General features: G+C 42.6%; 1 protein-coding gene across 4 annotated transcripts in view; it reads right to left on the bottom strand.

Moving 5' to 3' along the window:
* Positions 1-19,807, bottom strand: part of si:ch211-1e14.1 (UPF0606 protein KIAA1549) — a 92,233-nt gene that overhangs the window by 45,404 nt on the left and 27,022 nt on the right. For all 4 annotated transcript variants that reach the window (XM_036977756.2, XM_036977764.2, XM_090231204.1 and 1 more), the window contains exons 3-6: positions 3,956-6,274; positions 3,589-3,677; positions 694-853; positions 432-562 (exon numbers count right to left, since the gene is read on the bottom strand). In XM_036977756.2, coding sequence (XP_036833651.2) covers positions 432-562; positions 694-853; positions 3,589-3,677; positions 3,956-6,274 — 2,699 coding nt within the window. The remainder of the gene's footprint in view (positions 1-431; positions 563-693; positions 854-3,588; positions 3,678-3,955; positions 6,275-19,807) is intronic.

Raw genomic sequence — 19,807 nt, 5'->3', positions numbered from 1 at the left:
GGACCAGAGTTGAGTTTGCGGGGCCGAGGAGCTGCATTTGCACACAGTAACCCAATTAGTTTCTAACTTTCTAATTTCTTGGCCTCAGCCAACCGACTCTCTTGGAAAATCAGAGCTTTTCTCTCTTTTCCTTTCCACTTCCAGACTTATTTCAGCAGACGCTGCTCTTTTCGAGCTCTAGCAGTAAGAGCATAGCTAAAGTACACGGCCAGTGGTCTTTAGAAATAACAAATGTGTGAGCTAAGGGTTCCTGACAGAAATGGGTTGCGATTAGGGGTGATTCCAGACAATCAGTACCAAGGCGTTGGACTCTAGGGTTGAAAACCTTGGAAGGAGTAAGTGACTGCTAATGATAACAGAGCATTAGAAGAAGCTCTACTTTGTTCTAGTTGACTGGAGAGCTAAACTGTATTCAGTCAGTCTCCACTTACATCCACAGTGAAGTTTGTGGACTCCTGCGAGCGCCGGCGCACTTCGGCATACGCCATGGTCAGGCCTTTCTCAATGCGCTCGCTGAAGTTGCAGACGCGCACGTCAATGTGCCTGGGCACAAACTGCAGCACTGGATGGGAAACAGAAGAGAAGAGTTACGTTCAGACACACACTAACAACATAGTACGTACTGGGAATGCACTATTCAAATCTCCATTTCAAAAGGAGCTTGTATAGTTCGATACCAAACAGTGCTCTTACCTGAATGGACCTGGTACTGGTGGTCTGGTACCTTCCAGTAGTGTGAGATGGACAGGAAGCGTCGACTTGACTGGCGCAGGGCGTTGATGACTGATATGGCCGTGTACACCACAGGACCCGACACTGCCCGGAACACAAAGTCTGGAGGATTCTTAACAACCTTTACCAAGACACAGAAAAAGAAAACACAATTAGAATGTATCTTCCTAGCAAGAGTTATTTTAATGTTTATTCTTTCAATTCAACTCGGTCTTTCTTTTTGTCTTACTTTCAACTTCTACCATCCTCCAAGTGCAGCTGAATATCTGTTATTCAGTTCTGGTACCATGAACTACGAGGTACTGTATGTGTAGGCACACTACCGTCTCCTTTTTCACTGTACAGCATATAAACCGTTAAAAGGTAGACAGTTTCTTGAGGTCACTGCCTCTCTGCTGGGCCATGAAGTGTTGGGTGTGCAGTTAGTCATTAGTGTGGTTTGTTTATCAAAGAGCCTGGAGATTAAGAGTCCACAGGAAGTGGGCTGTCCTTCCTGGTGCGTCCCATCCCTATACCCCCACACACATGACCTGGGCCATTACACAACAGCCTCATACCCAGTGCTGCAGCTCCCTATCGCTTGATTAAACTCAGAGCATGTTGCAGCTGTTAGGCGGTTTCTTAGGGAGCCTGCGCTTTCTAATGTAAAACTAACAACAGTGCCAGCACTTTGAGGTTAGCCCTAGTTGTCATGTCAGACCACGATTATGGACTCATTTATATACAGTGCCTTCAGAAAGAATTAAGACCCCTTGACATTTTCCACATTTTGTTACATTACAGCCTTATTCTAAAATTGATTGATGAAATAAAACTATTTCCTCAGCAAACTACACACAATACCCCATAACGACAAAGTGAAAACAGGTTTTTAAACATTTTTACAAATGTATTAAAAATATTTAAAAAACATACCTTATTTACATAAGTATTCAGACCCTTTGCTATGAGACTCAAAATTGAGCTCAGGTGACCTGTTTCCATTAAGCATCCTTGAGATGTTTCTACAACTTGATTGGAGGCTACCTGTGGTAATTTCAATTGATTGGACATGATTTGGAAAGGCACACACCTGTCTATATAATGTCCCACAGTTGACAGTGCATGTCAGTGCAAAAACCAAGCCATGAGGTTGAAGGAACTGTACGTAGAGTTCCGAGACACAGATCTGGGGAAGGGTACCAAAAAAATAATGCAGCATTGAAGGTTCCTCAAAACAAAGATTAGAACCACCGAGACTCTTCCTAGAGTTGGCCACCTGGCCAAACTGAGCAATTGGGGGAGAAGGGCCTTGGTCAGGGAGGTGACCAAGAACCCGATGGTCACTCTGACAGAGCTCCAGAGTTCCTCAGTGGAGATGGGAGAACCTTCCAGAAGGACAACCATCTCTGCAGCACTCCACCAATCAGGCTTTTATGGTAGAGTGGCCAGACGGAAGCCACTCCTCAGTAAAGGCACATCTTGGCCTTCTTGGAGTTTGCCAAAAGGGACCTAAATACTCTCAGACCATGGGAAACATGATTCTCTGTTGTCTGATGAAACCAATTCTATCCTCTTTGGATTGAATGCCAAGCGGTGAAGCATGGTGGTGGCAGCATCATGCTGTGGGAAGGTTTTTCAGTGTCAGGGACTAGTCAGGATCGAGGCAAAGATGAACGGAGAAAAGTACAGAGAGAATTTTTTCCCCTTTTTCGTGGTATCCAATTGTTGTAGTTGTCTCAATTGTTGTAGTTGTCTCATCGCTACAACTCCCGTACGGGCTCGGGAGAGACGAAGGTTGAAAGTCATACACAACCCAACCAAGCCGCACTGCTTCTTAACACAGCACGCATCCAACCCGGAAGCCAGCCGCACCAATGCGCCGGAGGAAACACCGTGCACCTGGCCACCTTGGTTAGCGCACACTGCGCCCAGCCCGCCACAGGAGTCGCTGGTGCCCGATGAGACAAGGACACCCCTACCGACCAAGCCCTCCCTAACCCGGACGCTAAGCCAATTGTGCTTAGCGTCGGCCGGACCTCCCGGTCGCGGCCGGTTACGACAGAGCCTGGGCGCGAACCCAGGGACTCTGATGGCACAGCTGGCGCTGCAGTACAGCGCCCTTAACCACTGCGCCACCCTGCGCCACCCTTACAGAGAGAACTTTGACGAAAACATGCTCCAGGGCGCTCAGGATCTCAGACTGGGGCAAAGGGTCACCTTCCAACAGGACAAAAACCCTTAGTACACAGCCAAGACAAGGCAGGAGTGGCTTCGGGACACGTCTCAATGTCTTTGAGTGGCTCAGACAGATCCCGAACTTGAACCCGATCGAACATCTCTGGAGAGACCTGAAAATAGCTGGGCAGCAATGCTCCCCATCGAACCTGACAGAGCTTGAGAAGATCTGCAGAGAGGAATGGGAGAAACTCCCCAAATACAGGTGTGCCAAGCTTGTAGCATCATACCCAAGAAGACTTGATGCTGTAATCGCTGCCAAAGGTGCTTCAACAAAGCAATGAGTAAAGGGTCTGAATACTTATGTAAATGTGATATTTCAGTAGTTTTTTTTGTAATACATTTGCAAAAATGTTAAACGTAACATTTTGCTTTGTCATTATGGGGTATTGTGTGTAGATTGATGAGGAAAAAAACAATTTACATCAATTTTAGAATAAGGCTGTAACGTAACAAAATGTAGAAAAAGTCAAGGGGCCTGAATACTTCCCAGATGCACTGCATAACATAACTTTATCTATGTAAAGACTGAAGAAAAAGTCTGCTTTTTCAGTTCACTCTTATCTCAACCCATTTCGTGAGGTATTGAAGTGAAGAATAAAGCCCCATAAAAATGCCCCATGCTGCATAATAATGTACCTGCAGTTCAACTGACTTATTGAATTCAGTCTTCAGGACATCTCGGACTTGGGATTTGGCATATCCAACAGTGGCCCCAGCCGGAAAACCTGCATAGGAAGATGGAAGCACACATAGGTAGTAAATCTCATTATCAGATCATTATCTCATCTCACATTATCTCATCTCTCATTGATAAATGATGTTATAGATTCATTTAGTGGACAATATTATCAAAACATTACATTAAAAACCATGACTTTCATACTAAAAGGGATAAGACATAGTTTTTGATTATATCTTAGTAACATTGATTAAGTTGACATTCCACATAATGTTGCTGCATTAAAAAAGTATATTAATACGACAAAGAGGTAATACAACTTACCGACTTCAACAAAGTACACAGGCTTGGTGACATTACAGAGGTACTGGCGGCCTATGGTTGTAGGTGGGCTCTTAGTAGTAGTTAGGAGGGTAGTGGTGGTGGCCAGAGCGGTGGTTGTAGAGGCCTCAGTAGTGATGCTGGTAGTAGTAGTGGTGGTGGTGGTGGCAGGATCAGTTGTGGAAATGATTACACCGCTAACTGTAGTCTGGCTGTCGTTGGTCACTGCTGTGACAGGACTATCAGTAACAACGCCTTGGTCAGCCATGACTGACACCGGGGGGATGGTGGTGGCATTGGTGGCTGGTTCTGTCGGGCCTGAGGTGACATTGGGGGGTAATTCTGTCTGGCCGGGAAATGGGGAGAAGGCGATAGAGGTGGTCACCACAGGAGTTACGAAAGAGGTGCTGAGGAGGGCCGTCTCTGTGGCGGAGGGAGAGACGTACCACAGGATGTCTGTCTCCGAGGCAGTAGCACTAGGCTGCAGTGACACTAAGACAGAGCTGTTGTCCAGTCTGACACTGGAGGTGGCCATGGGGCTCGTCCATTCACCGGATACCTGACCAGTGACACCCCACAGGGAGGACGAGAGGTCCATGGAGGGAGTTGGCACTACTGAAGCCTCCAAGAATGGCACTGAGACATTCAGCGGAGTCATCTCCATAGTGTTTGCTGTGGTCGTATTCAGAGGCTCTGAGCTGGAGATATCAGCGGAGGACTCTTCGATCCAGGAAGTGTTGTCAGAAGGCTGGACCTCCACTCCATCCACTCCATAGAAGGCTGTGAGCATGTGGCTGAGGTCCACAGTGAAGGTGCTGGTGGCCACGATGTGCGTGGTGCTGATGGACATCAGGGAGAAATGCCTGGAGGTGGTGGTCACGTTAGTGCCCCTGTGTTCTTCTGAGTCATCCTTGGTCAGCTGGATGGTGTAGTACTCCAGGCTATTCATGTCTGGTAAGAGGAGGTCTGTTGGTTCAACCATAAAGGTATCTGTCCAGTCAACATCTGAACCTCCTGGTAAATCCCCTTGAGGTGTTGGTATTTGTGTTGAGGCTAGCGTGGGGTGACTGGGAGAGGGATGGATGGGGAGAGGAACGGACGTGGGGGCCACACTTCCGACGCTAGAGCTGTAAGGAGATGTTGTGAGACTAGGTGAAGACGTCATGTGACGCATCGAGGAGAAGGACACGCCGACCCTGGAGGGGAAGGAGGTGTCGTAGCTTTCCGCGTTGGAGTCCTCCAGGTCGTACATGTCCGTGGGCAGATTGGTGACCAGGGAGAAGTCGTCCCTTTCCAAGCCCATGTAGGACGCGGTCTCCGGGTAGTCTCCGGAGCCCCAATCCACCACCATGGTGTTGGTGGGGAAGAAGTCCTCAGGAGGGACCATGGTGGGCCCGGACGAGGAGGACGTGGTGTGAGGGTTCAGAAAAGGCACGTAGCTGGGAGCCAGCTGCATCTCAAGTGATGGTTTCGGGAGCATGTGGATATCCTGAGCAGCATCGCCCTTCTGCATGAGCTCACTGCTGGGACGAAGGTGATCCAGATAGATTAACCTACTTGAGGGATCAAGGGGCAGTTTGGGATCCAGCAAGAGATCGCCTAAACTCTGGGACATGTCTGGATTAGGTTTAGACTCTGGCCTGGCTTGGTCTGACTGGGCTTCTACATCTACCAGATCGTCAACAGGCAGTCTAGGCTGGCCGAGGGGTCCAACAGGAAGTGATGTCATAAATGCAGGGGTTGTCTGTTTTGATGAGTCTTGCTGGTTGCTGGGGGATAATAATGGAGGTTCATCTGGAGCTCTCTCATTAGAGTTTGGGACAATGAACTGTACCAATGTAGTCCAACTGGTGGCTGTAGAGAGGTTCAAGGGTGTTGTGGATTTGTTGGACTGTGGTCCGAGAGGTTTCTGGTGTGGTACTGTAACAAGGGTTGGAGAGAAAATTGCCATGGTTGAGTCAGGACCATAGAGCTTCAGCTCCCTTGAGAGTCTGGTAGGGCCTTTAGGTTGTTGCTGAAGGCCAACCACAGGCACTGAGGAGCTTAAAGTGGGAGTGGAGAGAGGGTCTGGACCAATGGGGAGGGGATCTCTAGAAGTCAATGATTTGGAGTTTTGAGAAGCTGAAATACCCCATTGAGTAAGTGTTAGTGTAGATTCAGGTGGTAGGTGACCAGGTGAAGGGAGAGCTGTAGTTGTAGTGCCATCTGGGTGCTCAGAGGCCTCAGTGTGTGAAACAAATAAGGCTGAGGGTGATTCAGTCCAGCTTGATGCTTCTTCCCGAAACTCATCCAACACAGTGGGATCCAACGAAGAACAGTCAACTGAAAAATAAACAACATCAAACATGAACATGAATGGTAAATTATAGATCAGATAAGTTATCTGTGAGTAGCCTAACTAAGACTGCACTGAAATAAAGTACTGTGGAAAATAGCGTGCTCTTCAAATGTACTAAGAGATCAATATGATCTCATTCTCATTGAAGACTTGTTGTTGATATACAGTGAAGCTTTTTCATTTCATTTTCTTGCTCAGTGAGTTTTGGCAACAACAACCTTTGGAAATGACCAGGAAGGAAGCCATCCATCACTCTTCAGAGAACAAAGTAGGCTATAAATGTTGAACAAAATTGCAGGATCAAATCAAACACTGGATAAAGTCAACCGATTTAGCCTAGTGACTCAAAGGGGAAAAGCTGTGGGGGTATTTCCACACAGGCATATAATTATAGACATGTCCTACATCACATCAATAGGACTCAAATATGTTCTGCCAGGCTCTTTAGCCTTAATTAGTAGGCTACTTTTCTCCATAGAATAAACATTGATCTGTGACTGTCAATAAATAACATACAAATTAATGAGAAGAATCATGAATGGTCCCAAGGACATAATATAGGATTACCATTTATCATCGGAGGGCTCCATATGGGCCTAATCTGATCCTCACCTCTGGAGCAAAGGTTATGGGATGATTATTGGGTGCTAAAGGTACAAAATTGAGGCCTATTCTTCATCTGTCGTGGTTAGGGATGGGGAGCAGGCCTACTCAATTACATATAATCTGATTACAAAAAAACTGTGACTGTAATCAGTTACTTTACCAGCAAAAATATTGTAATCAGATTACAGATACTTTTGAAAAACGAAATGATTACTTCTTGGATTACTTTTAAATTCAGAAAGGATGTGTGCTGAGAAAAAAATACATTATGACACCTTTCTGTTTTCTCAATGACATTCAATTCAGCATCGGAAAAAAGGTGCAAGTTTAAGTTTGTTCCACCTGAGCGAGTCTGACCACATGTCAGAGATAACTATGATGACACACCAAATGTGTTTGATGGATCCTTTTTGTCTTCTTGTAATGCCTCTTAAGGGGAAAGTAATCCAAAAGTAATCAGATTATGTTACTGAATTTTAGTAATCCAAAAGTTACATTACTGATTAGGACTATGCTACAATTTTAGACAGGTAACTAACTAGCAACTGTAACGTAATAAAAGTAATGAAATCCACACTAAAACGTCAACTTAAGTCTGATAGCCTAATTTGAGTAGGCCAGTTTAAGTGCAAAAAGACTCCAACCAACAACGTTACATAAAATGTACAATACCACTTATAGGCTGCGACATTGTGTTTGTGCACTTCTACAAAATCACTACAGTGCCTCAGGCATCAGGCTAATCACTAGTCTAACTAATGCAGTACCATTTGCCAAAGTGGCTGTAAAATGGAAAAATCTATTCAGAACCACAAAACACCGTTACAGCCCAGTGTGACTGGATGCACACAACAACGACAACTAAAGTTATCCACAGAACCCTCATGGAACAGCTTTAGCGTGATCCACAGCAGTGAATAAACAGGTCAGGCTATCTCACAGTGCACATTTTGTGATGGAGTACTATCATTTAATTTGTGTGTATGATAATACATGTTGTTTGTATAGCCTAATTAATGTTATGTGTGGATGAGGATATATGGAGACCATATGTTCCAGGCTGAAAACCTCAGGTCATTCTAGTTTAAGGGTCCAAAGTGAGCTACGTACCGAAGCACACAAGTAGGAACAACTAGCTAGTTACCATAACATTTTCTGGTGCTTGACCTTCGTATGTCCCTATCCTCCCTCATCACAAGCAATTGTATATTATATTAAAAAGCCATCACAAACCTAACAGGACTAATTCTAGTCATTTTGTAGAGTGGGGTTTTGTTGGGCACTGAAGTGCTGTAATGGACCATACGTCTTCGCTGATGCAGTGAGTATGTTTCTGACTAACTTGCCAGACTAGAGAGTGCTAGAGAGTGCCAACGGCATTTCTTCAGTAATTTGCTTCTTGCGTAACTTAAGCATCATGCATGATTTAATTGGGAACTGCCATGATTACACAAGTCACAGTCTAATACACGTGTGTGTGACCCGTGTTTTGTGTGTATATGTGCGTGGGTGCGTGTGCTTGTGTTTCCGGGGCAGGGTCTGTGTGTGAGCTGCCGGGAAGCCATGAGTACCACGCTACAACACTTTGAATAATTCATAGTAGTGGGCCTTCAAATCGGGTTCCAAAGAGCTGTATCAATTTGCCTAGTTTATATTCTAAACCCTGTTCTATAAATGTTCCATTAGAATCGCGCTTAAAGTCCAAACAGAGGCTTGTGATGTTGAATCAGGGAACTTTGAGAACCAGAAAGCTGTATTACCCTGCCATCAGACGAGAGGTGTACTGTATGTCATCCCAGTTAGATTACTAGGCAGATCAGACAGCTGTATTACCCTGCCATCAGACGAGAGGTGTACTGTACTGTATGTCATCCCAGTTAGATTACTAGGCAGATCAGACAGCTGAGTTGAGGTGGTCTCCTAATGGTAACTGAGATGGTATCTTGAAGAAAGTAGATTGTTAACATGAACCTTCTGGAGGAATACTGTGAGTGTGTGAGTATCAGGTTTTGTTTACACTGAGGTGAACTCATGGCAGGTAACCAACAGGAAGCTGCTGAGGGGAGAACGGCTCATAATAATATCCGGAACGGAGCAGAATGGAACGACATCAAACACCTGGAAAACATGCCCTTTCAGAAAGTGTAGCCATAGCTTATTCGCAAGAGATCTTATTGATTTTATGGGTGAGATAGAGAGACGCTGAGTCCACAGTTTCATTTGAGAGGACGCAATAAAGAAAGCAAAATACGTTAGAAAAAGGATCCGACTTTCTGTAATTCTTCTGTAACGTAGGCGTATCTAATGTAAACTTAACAGGGATCTTCATCTATTCTGTTGGGTGTTAAAGCAGTGAAGTGAGCTTGATCGGGCTATGGGCTTCAGTATGCCATGCTACTGTAAATGTTTTATACTGTCTGTGTGACTCATGCTTGAGAGAACATTAGAGGGACTTCAGAGTTCAGACCCTGACTAGGCATCACTAGCAGCACAAGCCACAAACAGACTCATCATATGGAGTGACTCAGCAACTGCCTGCCATGTCTCTGCTCTCTGTATGAGCTCTCTACACATCAAAACAACCACAGTACCAGATGACATCTATTTATACAAAAGAAAGATAGAGGAAAACTCTTAAAACACACACATCATCATCATACAACCCAAACTACCAAGAACCAGTGAGAGATCCAGCCAAATAACCACAGCTGCTCAGACATCTAGACTGGCTATGATGCATCTGAACTTTGTTTGTGGAGATGAACTTGAACTCAATCAAGGTGCTCTTTTCGATCTTTGGTTTCCTTCATTGCTCACATTCAGTCAATATGTTAGATCTAGACAGTGGCTGGCTCCCCTAAGAGGAAAACATGCTAAATGCTATCCTATGGTTCTGTAACATGTAAGCTGGGAGATGTACGCTGGGAAGATAATCAGGCAGGTGATTGAGTCCAGGTGAGTCTGATGAGGTGCTGATGCGCATGACGATGGTGACAGGTGTGCATAAAAATGAGCGGCCCGACGACCTTGAGCGCCGGAGAGGGAGTATACGTGACAGTACCCCCTCCCTGACATGTGGCTCAAGGCGCATGACGCAGACCAGAGGGACGATCCCGGGGACCAGGAGCAGGCCGATCCCTTCTGCTGAGGTGCGGGATCCTGACGAGCCGGCTGAGGTGCAGGAGCCTGACGAGCCGGGTGAGGCATGGGGAGCCTGCTGAGCCAACCGAGTCTTGAGAACCTAACGAGACAGCTGAGGCACGGGAGCTTGACGAGCTAGCTGAGGCATCCTCGGTATACTCGGCAACGGACGCTTGGCGGGGCAACCAGGTCTTGTAAACCTGACAAGCCGGCTAAGGCATGGAAGCCTGACGGGGCAGCTGAGGAATCCGCGGTTGCTCCACTAGTGGCACCCGGACCCGACATCACCTACACTAACAAAAATATTTATAAACAAAATTGTCATGCACCTATGCACTTAAATAGCAAATGGGGGATGCTTTTCCCATGGTTCATTTTCATGCCAGACAGGTAGGCTATACTCCGGTTGTAAAGTGAAGCAATGTGCTTAATATTAGGAAAGTTGAGAAATAAATATAGTAGGCCTAGCCTATAGAAAGGCGATGGGATCCTCCTCTTTTTAATAGAGGCCATCAAAACTCTTAACTTCACTAGGGTAGAGGGCAGCATTTGGAATTTTGGATGAAAAGCATGCCCAAATTAAACTGCCTGCTACTCAGGCCCAGAAGATAGGATATGCATATAATTAGTATTTTTGGATAGAAAACACTCTAAAGTTTCCAAAACTGCTAAAATAATGTCAGTGAGTATAACAGAACTGATATGGCTGGCAAAAACCAGAGGAAAATCCAACCAGAAAGTACTATTATTTTGAAAGGCTGTTTTTCCATTGAAAGCCTATCCACCATACAAAGACTTAGGACCCAGTTCACGAGCTCCGTAGCTTCCTCTACATGTGGCCAGTCTTTAGGCATTGTTTCAGGCTTTTACTCTGAAAAATGAGGGACATACAGCACTTTCAATCAGTGGCCAGTGGACATTTCCATTCATCAACCATGCGCCCTGATTGTGAACGCGTCTTTCTTGTTTCTCTTTTCCTATTGACAAAGTTTTTGTCCGGTTGAAATATTATTGATTATTTATGACAAAAACAACCGGAGGATTGATTTTAAACATTGTTTGGCATGTTTCAACTAACTTTTGTTGTACTTGCGCCTTCTGCATTCGGATTATTGGACAAAATGCGTGAACAAAAAGGAGGTTTTTGGTCATAAAGAGGGATATTATCGAACAAAACAAACATTTATTGTCTAACATGGAGACCTGGGAGTGCCACCAGATGAAGATCATAAAAGGTAAGTGATTAATTTTAATTTATTCTTACTTTTGTGACACCTATCCTTGTTTGGAAAATGGCTGTATGGGTTTCTGTGGCTAGGAGCTGACCTAACATAATCGCAAAGTGTGCTTTCGCCGTAAATCTGACTCAGCAGTTGCATTAAGGAGAAGTATATCTACAATTCCATGCTTAACACTTGTATAGTTTTTCAATGTTTATGATGAGTATTTCTGTTATTTGATGTGGCTCTCTGCACTTTCACCGGTTGTTTGTTTGAGACAATGCATTTCTGACCATTACCAATGTAATGTAAACTGAGATTTCTGGATATAAATATGAACTTTATTGAACAAAACATACATGTATTGTGTAACATGAAGTCCTATGAGTGCCAGCTGATGAAGATCATCAAAGGTTGGTGATACATTTTATCTCTATTTCTGCTTTTTGTGACTCCTGTCTTTGGCTGTAAAAATGGCTGTGTTTTTCTGTGACTAGGTACTGACCTAACATAATCGTTTAGTGTACTTTCGTCGTAAAGCCTTTTTGAAATCGGACACTGTGGTTGTATTTACAAGAAGTTTATCTTTAAAATGGTGGATAATACTTGTATGTTTGAGGAATTTTAATTATGGGATTTCTGTTGTTTTGAATTTGGCGCCCTGCAATTTCACTGGCTGTTGTTGAGGTGGGACGCTACCGTCCCACTGGTGCCAGAGGTTAACTTGCATAGCCTATAGAAATGTTAAGCAACATGAGCTCATAGGCAATGATTTTCGATTGCATTTGCATTGACGTCAGAGTGATTATTTGTATTTATTATGGATCCTCATTACCTGCTGCTTTACTCCTCCTGGGGTACAGCAAAATTAAGGTAGTTTATACAATTTTAAAACATTACAATACTTTCTCAGGTTTTACAACACACTGTGTGCCCTCAGGCCCCTACTCCACCACTACCACATATCTACATTACTAAATCCATGTGTATGTATAGTGCGTATGTTATCGTGTGTGTGTGTGTGTGTGTGTGTGTGTGTGTGTGTGTGTGTGTGTGTGTGTGTGTGTGTGTGTGTGTGTGTGTGTGTGCGCATGTGTCTGTGCCAATGTTTGTGTTGCTTCACAGTCCCCGCTGTTCCACAAGGTTTTTTATAATCTGTTTTTTTTTTAATCTAATTTTACTGCTTTGCGTCAGTTACTTGATTTGGAATAGAGTTCCATGTAGTCATGGCTCTATGTAGTACTGTGTGCCTCCCATAGTCTGTTCTGGATTTGGGAACTATGAAGAGACCTCTTGTGGGGTATGCATGGATGTCCGAGCTGTGTGCCAATAGTTTAGACAGAGAGCTCAGTGCATTCAACATGTCAATACCTCTCATAAATAAAAGTAGTGATGAAGTCAATCTCTCCTCCACTTTCAGTCAGGAAAAACTGACATGCATATTATTAATATTAGCTCTCTGAGTACATCCAAGGGCCAGCCATGCTGCCCTGTTCTGAGCCAATTACAATTTTCCTGTCCTTTTTTGTGGCACCTGACCACACGACTGAACAGTAGTCAAGGTGCGACAAAACTAGGGCCTGTAGGACCTGCTTTGTTGATAGTGATGTTAAGAGGGCAGAGCATCGCTTAATTATAGACAGACTTCTCCCCATCTTAGCTACTATTGCATCAATATGTTTTGACCATGACAGTTTACAATCTAGTGTTAGTCACATCTAGTGTTAGTCATCTCAACTTGCTCAATTTCCACATTATTTATTAGAAGATTTAGTTGAGGTTTAGGGTTTAGTGAGTGTTTTGTTCCAAATACAATGCTTTTAGTTTTAGAAATATTTGGGGCTAACTTATTCCTTGTCACCCACTCTGAAACTAACTGCAGCTCTTTGTTACGTGTTGCAGTAATTTCAGTCGCTGTAGTAGCTGACGTGTATAGTATTGAGTCATCTGCATACATAGAAACTCTGGCTTTACTCAGTCAGTGGCATGTTGTTAGTAAACATTTTAAAAAGCAAGGGGCTTAAACAGCTACCCTGGGGAATTCCTGATTCTAACTGGATGACATTTGATAAGCTTCCATTAAAGAACGCCCTCTGTGTTCTGTTAGAAAAGTAACTCTTTATCCACATTATAGCAGGGGGTGTAAAGCCATAACACATACATTTTTCCAGCAGTAGACAATAATGTCAAAATCTGCACTGAAGTCTAACAAGACAGCCCCCACAATCATTTTATCATCAATTTCTCAGCCAATCATCAGTCATTTGTGTATGTACTATGCTTGTTGCGTGTCCTTCCCTATAAGCATGCTGAAATTCTCTTGTCAATTTGTTTACTGTAAAATAGCATTGTATCTTTTCAAACACCATTTTTTCCAGAAGTTTACTTAGGGTTGGTAACAGGCTGATTGGTCAGCTATTTGAGCCAGTAAAAGGGGCTTTACTATTCTTGGGTAACGGAATGACTTTAGCTTCCCTCCAGGCCACACACTGTCTAGTAGGCTTAAATTGAAGATGTGGCAAATAGGAGTGGCAATATCGTCTGCTATTATCCTCAGTAGAGGGACAATAGAGTGCTGAGTACCAGGCACTTAGCAAGTTTGGTAGGCTACTAATGACCATCAGCAGCATCAGAGCTCAGTTTTGGAGAAGCCTTGTTACCGTGACTAAATGGTCACGTGGAATTTGACTGCGGTCATGACTCGTAACCACAGGTGTGGCGGTAATACGGTCACCATAACAGCCCTAAATCAGGCCAACATGTTCCTTTTTCTTGGCTGTCCTGAAAATGAGTAGTGTCTCAGTGCCTGAATATTGCAGAGCGTACACTAGCTAGCTAACTTCCATATGGCCTGCAGCGCCACGGGGCGCCAAACGTTTGAACCCCAGCAGCTGGGTAACACTCCTCCACACCTCCCTCCTTTTGATGACCATTAGTAACACACAAACAGAGAGAGAGCGAGATAGATATATAAAGAGAGAGAGAGAGAGCGAGAAAAATAAAAATGTCTATATTCTTTAAAAACGTTTGAGTGTAATGTTTACTAATGTTTCCCTTGTTAATTTCCCTTTTGTTTATTGTCTATTTCATTTGCTTCGACAATGTAAACTGTTTAAAATGTTTCCCATGCCAATAAAGTCCTTTGAATTGAATGAGAGAGACAGACAGAGACAGAGAGAGAGACCTTCTGCACAGATTCTGCCAGACCTAGGCCCTGACAGTAAAACTCAGTAAGACCAAAATAAGGGTGTTCCAAAAAAGGTCCAGTCGCCAGGACCACATATACAAATTCCATCTAGACACCGTTGCCCAAGAGCACACAAAAAACTATACATAACTTGGCCTAAACATCAGCGCCACAAGTAACTTCCACAAAGCTGTGAACGATCTGAGAGACAAGGTAAGAAGGGCATTCTATGCCATCAAAAGGAACATAAAATTCGACATACCAATTTGAGACTGCATGCAGAATTCCGCAAAAATATCCTCTGTGTACAACGTAGAACACCAAATAATGCATGCAGAGCAGAATTAGGCCGATACCCGCTGATTATCAAAATCCAGAAAAGATCCGTTAAATTCTCCAACCACCTAAAAGGAACCGATTCCCAAACCTTCCATAACAAAGCCATCGCCTACAGAGTGATGAACCTGGAGAAGAGTCCCCTAAGCAAGCTGTTCCTGGGGCTCTGTTCACAAACAAACCCCACAGAGCCCCAGGACAGCAACACAATTAGACCCAACCAAATCATGAGAAAACAAAAAGATAATTACTTGACACATTGGAAAGAATTAACAAAAGAAACAGAGCAAACTAGAATGCTATTTGGTCCTAAACAGAGAGTACACAGTGGCAGAATACCTGACCACTGTGACCGACCCAAACTTAAGGAAAGCTTTGACTATGTACAGACTCAGTGAGCATAGCCTTGCTATTGAGAAAGGCCACCGTAGAGACACCTCCCTCTCTCCCTCTGCTTAATGCTGGGCCTGAGAGGAAGCTACTAGCTACAGAAGCATCCTTCATTAGACAGAAACATTGTTACTTCTTACAGTGTCTCGGCCTTCAGAAAGTGTTCACACCCCTTGACTTTTTCCACATTTTGTTGTGTTACAGCCTGAATGTAAAATGGATTCGATTGAGATTTTGTAACACACAATACCAAAGTTTAATATTGTTGAAATTGATCGACATGAATTAAAAATGTATTAAAAATGAAAAGCTGAAAGGTCCCTTTTGTTATGGCAAGCCTTTTATTTTATTTATTTCAACTTTATTTAACCAGGTAGGCTAGTTGAGGACAAGTTCTCATTTACAACTGCAACCTGGCCAAGATAAAGCAAAGCAGTGTGACACAAACAACAACACAGAGTTACACATGGAATAAACAAACATACAGTCAATAACACAATAGAGGAAAAAAAGTATATATACAGTGTGCAAATGAGGTAAGATAAGGGAGGTAAGGCAATAAATAGGCCATAGTGGCAAAATAATTTAGTAATTAAACACTGAAGTGATAGAAGTGCAGAAGATTAATGTGCAAGTAGAGATACTGGGGTGCAAAGGAGCAAAAAAAGAAATACCAGTATGGGGATGAGGTAGTTGGTTGGGCTATTTACAGATGGGCTATGTACAGGTGCAGTGATCTGTGAGCTGCTCTGACAGCTGGTGCTTAAAGTTAGTGAGGGAAATATGGGTCTCCAGCTTCAGTGATATTTGCAATTCGTTCCAGTTATTGGCAGCAGAGAACTGGAAGGAAAGGTGGCCAAAGGAGGAATTGGCTTTCCTAACTGCCTGTGTATATTGGTTCCTAACTTCCCTGAAAAGTTGCATATCGCGGAGGCTATTTGATGCTAATGCCGTATACACTTAGGAGAAAAGATTTGCTTAACAAGTCGCATAATAATTAGCATGGCCTCTGTGCAATAATTGTCTTTAACATAATTTTTGAATGACTACCTCATCTCTGTACCCCACACATATAACTAACTATCTGTAAGGTCCCTCAACACGGGCAGCAAATTTCAAACACAGATTCAACCACCAAGACCAGGGAGGTATTACAATGTCTCACAAAGAAGGGCACCTATTGGTAGATCTTTTTTTTCTTCTAAAGCAGACGTTGAATATCCCTTTGAGCGTGGTGAAGTTCTTAATTACACTTTAGATGGTGAATCAATACAACCAGTCACTACAAAGACACAGGAGTCATTCCTAACTAAGTTGCTGGAATTTCACCATGGTGACTTTAAAACAGTTACATAGTTTAACGGCTGTAATAGGAGAAAACTGAGGATGGATCAACAACATTGTAGTTACTCCACAATACTAACCTAAATGACAGAGTGAAAAGAAGGATGCCTGTACAGAATACAAATATTCCAAAACATGCATCCTGTTCGCAATAAAACACCAAAAGAATGTGGCAAATAAATGTACTTTATGTCTGGAATACAAATCCAACACAACACATCACTGGGTACCACTCTTTATATTTTCAAGCATGATGGTGGTTACATCATGTTATGGGTATGTTTGTTATAAAAAATAAATGGAATAGAGCTAAGCACAAGAAACATCCTTGAGGAAAACCTGGTTCAGTCTGCTTTCCAACAGACACAGGGAGACAAATTCACCTTTCACATGGACATAAACCTAAAACAAGGCCAAATATACACTGGAGTTGTTTACCAAGAAGACATTGAATGTTCCTGAGTGTCCTAGTTACAGTTTTGACTTAAATCTGCTCGAAAATCTAAAATCTTTCTAGCAATGTTCAACAACCAACTTCACAGAGCTTGAAGAATAAAAAAAAAGCATAATCTGCTAATATTGTACAATCCAGGTGTGCAAAACTCTTCGAGATTTACCCAGACAAACTCACAGCTGTAATCACTGCCAAAGGGGATTCTAACATTGACTTATGTAATCAAAATAATTATTTTTTTTTAAATTATTATTATTTATTTAAAAAAAAAAAAACTTTTTAAATTTTTTTTTTTACAAATGTTAGACTTGACAAAAAGACAACACTCAAGTATTTTGTGTAGCTTGTTGACAGAAAAAGACAATACAATTTATTTTAATCCCACCTTGTAACAATTGTGTTTTTTTTTTTAAGTCAACAGGGTGAATACTTTCTGAAGGCACTGCACATGTTTTTCTATAGTTTCATTTCCCATCTTCAAATAGACTAGAGGGTAGTAAGCGTACAGAAACTAACATAAAAATGGACTTAATGAATAACTGAAATAGCCTAGCAAACAACTTAATTATGATGCCCAGTTTTGCTGATGTTAATAATTAACAAGGCAAGGTTTTACCCACTGAGCAAAACTGGTTGAATCAACGTTGTTTCCATGTCATTTCAACCCCCAAAATCTATGTGATGACGTTGAATCAACGTGGAAAAGTAATTGTATTTGCAAAAATGTACCAACGTAAAATGAATCAACATTTAGTATTTTCTTCACCCAACTTTTAACCCAAATCCAATCACGTGGTGATTCTTTGGTTGTTGAATTCACATTAGTTGACAACTCAACCAAATGTAAATCAAAACTAGACGTTGAACTGACATCTGTGCCCAGTGTGTAATTTGACCGAGGACAACGCAACAGCCAGCAGACGGACAGGTGACTTGGGTTGACATTACAGTAGGCACGGCTGGACAAAGGGTTACAGGACAGAGTACCGCTGCCACCTGCTTGCTGAAACACGAGCGTTTTGCGCATCACTGGGTTTCATCAATTTAACAGGCATGGAACGCACGCACGGAGACACCTTCAAATATCCCATCATCGTAGCACAAATGTCAAGTGCGTGAACTGGCAAGAGAAGTGTGCCATAGGACAGGCTTGATGAAGTACACTTCTTTTGTGAAATAGGCCCAGTCATGCTCTCAAAAGTAACATTTGATAAAGAAATGTCCTGTTTTTATAAAAATATGACAAATTATGCCAATGTTTCTTTGTGTAACTTGTGGTTAAATTGGCATAATATTCAAACGAAAGGTCAACAAGGAATGTGGACTATTATACTGTACAACTTTATGGTTACTGTTTGGCTAAATTATATTTTTTATTCCTTCATTAAAACAAAATAACACTGAAATAAGCCCTGGTTTCATTAAAGGCTGACAGCATTCTTGAAATAATGTGGTGGGAGGTTAATTCATTCCTTACATGAAAAATCCCCTAATAATGAGATTCCAGCTGCACGTGATGGTGCCTTGAGGTGTCTCATTGCATCAACACACAACATCTACATACTGACACAAATTGTCTTCATAACAAATATTGGTCTGCCTCCTCACTCCTTCTAAAGACTTTGTGGATGAAAGAGTAGCTGAGATGATCATAACGTCTACTAGCAACACAGGCCCATTCATATGACAGAATTATTCAATCAGTTTGAGCATCGGAGTAGCTGGCAGGTGGCCTGCACAACAGGAGGATTATCAGTGCTGCCAATGGCTTATCCTACCATTTCTTGTCATCCTAATAACATAACAAGAGATACACATAGCCAGAGAGAGAGAGAGAGTGAGAGCGAGAGCGAGAGAAAAGTGGGACACAAAATGGGACAAACACCCAATTGAGACTGCATGCAGAATTCTGCTAAAATATACTTTATTTACAACGCAAAACCCCAAACAATGCTTTAGGACTATACCCGCAGGTTATCAGCATCCATAAAAGAGCTGTTCAATTCTACAACCACCTAAAAGGAAGTGATGCCCACACATTCCACCACAAAGCCCTCACCCTGCACAGAGATGAACCTTGAGAAGAGTCCCCTCAGACAGCCAGAGCCGCAGGACAGAAACACATTTAGACGCAACCCAATTATGAGAAATCAAAAAGATAACTAATTGACACACTGGAAAGAATCAACCAAAAAACAGAGCACATTGGAATGCTCTCTGGCCCTAAACAGAGAGTATACAATGTCAGAATACATGACCACTGTGACTGACCCTAAATGTATAAAGTCATTGACTATGTACAGACTAGGGTTCAACTGATTACTCATCATGGCCGATTAATCAGGGCCGATTTCAAGTTCATAACAATCGGTAATTGGCCTTTTTGGACGCCGATTATGGCCGATTATATTGCAATCAATGAGGAGACTGCGTGGCAGGCTGACCACCTTTTACACGAGTGCAGCGTCAAAAAGAGCCAAGGTAAGTTGCTAGCTTGGATTAAACTTATCTTATAAAATACAATCAATCTTCACATAATCACTAGTTAACTACACACGGTTTACGATATTACTAGGTTAACTAGCTTGTCCTGCGTTGCAAATAATCAATGTGGTGCCTGTTCATTTATCGTCGAATCACAGCCTACTTCGCCAAAAGGGTGATGATTTAACAAAAGCTGATATGCAAAAAAAGCACATTCATTGCACAAAATGTACCCAACCATAAACATCAATGTCTTTCTTAAAATCAATACACAGAAGTATATATGTTTTTAAACCTGCATATTTAGTTCAAATAAATGCATGTTAGCAGGTAATATTAACAAGGGAAATTGTGT

Source organism: Oncorhynchus mykiss, chromosome 1 (genome assembly GCF_057628025.1).
Source record: "Oncorhynchus mykiss isolate SJ-2025 chromosome 1, ASM5762802v1, whole genome shotgun sequence".
NCBI lineage: Eukaryota > Metazoa > Chordata > Actinopteri > Salmoniformes > Salmonidae > Oncorhynchus > Oncorhynchus mykiss.
This window is presented reverse-complemented; position numbering and strand designations above follow the sequence as displayed.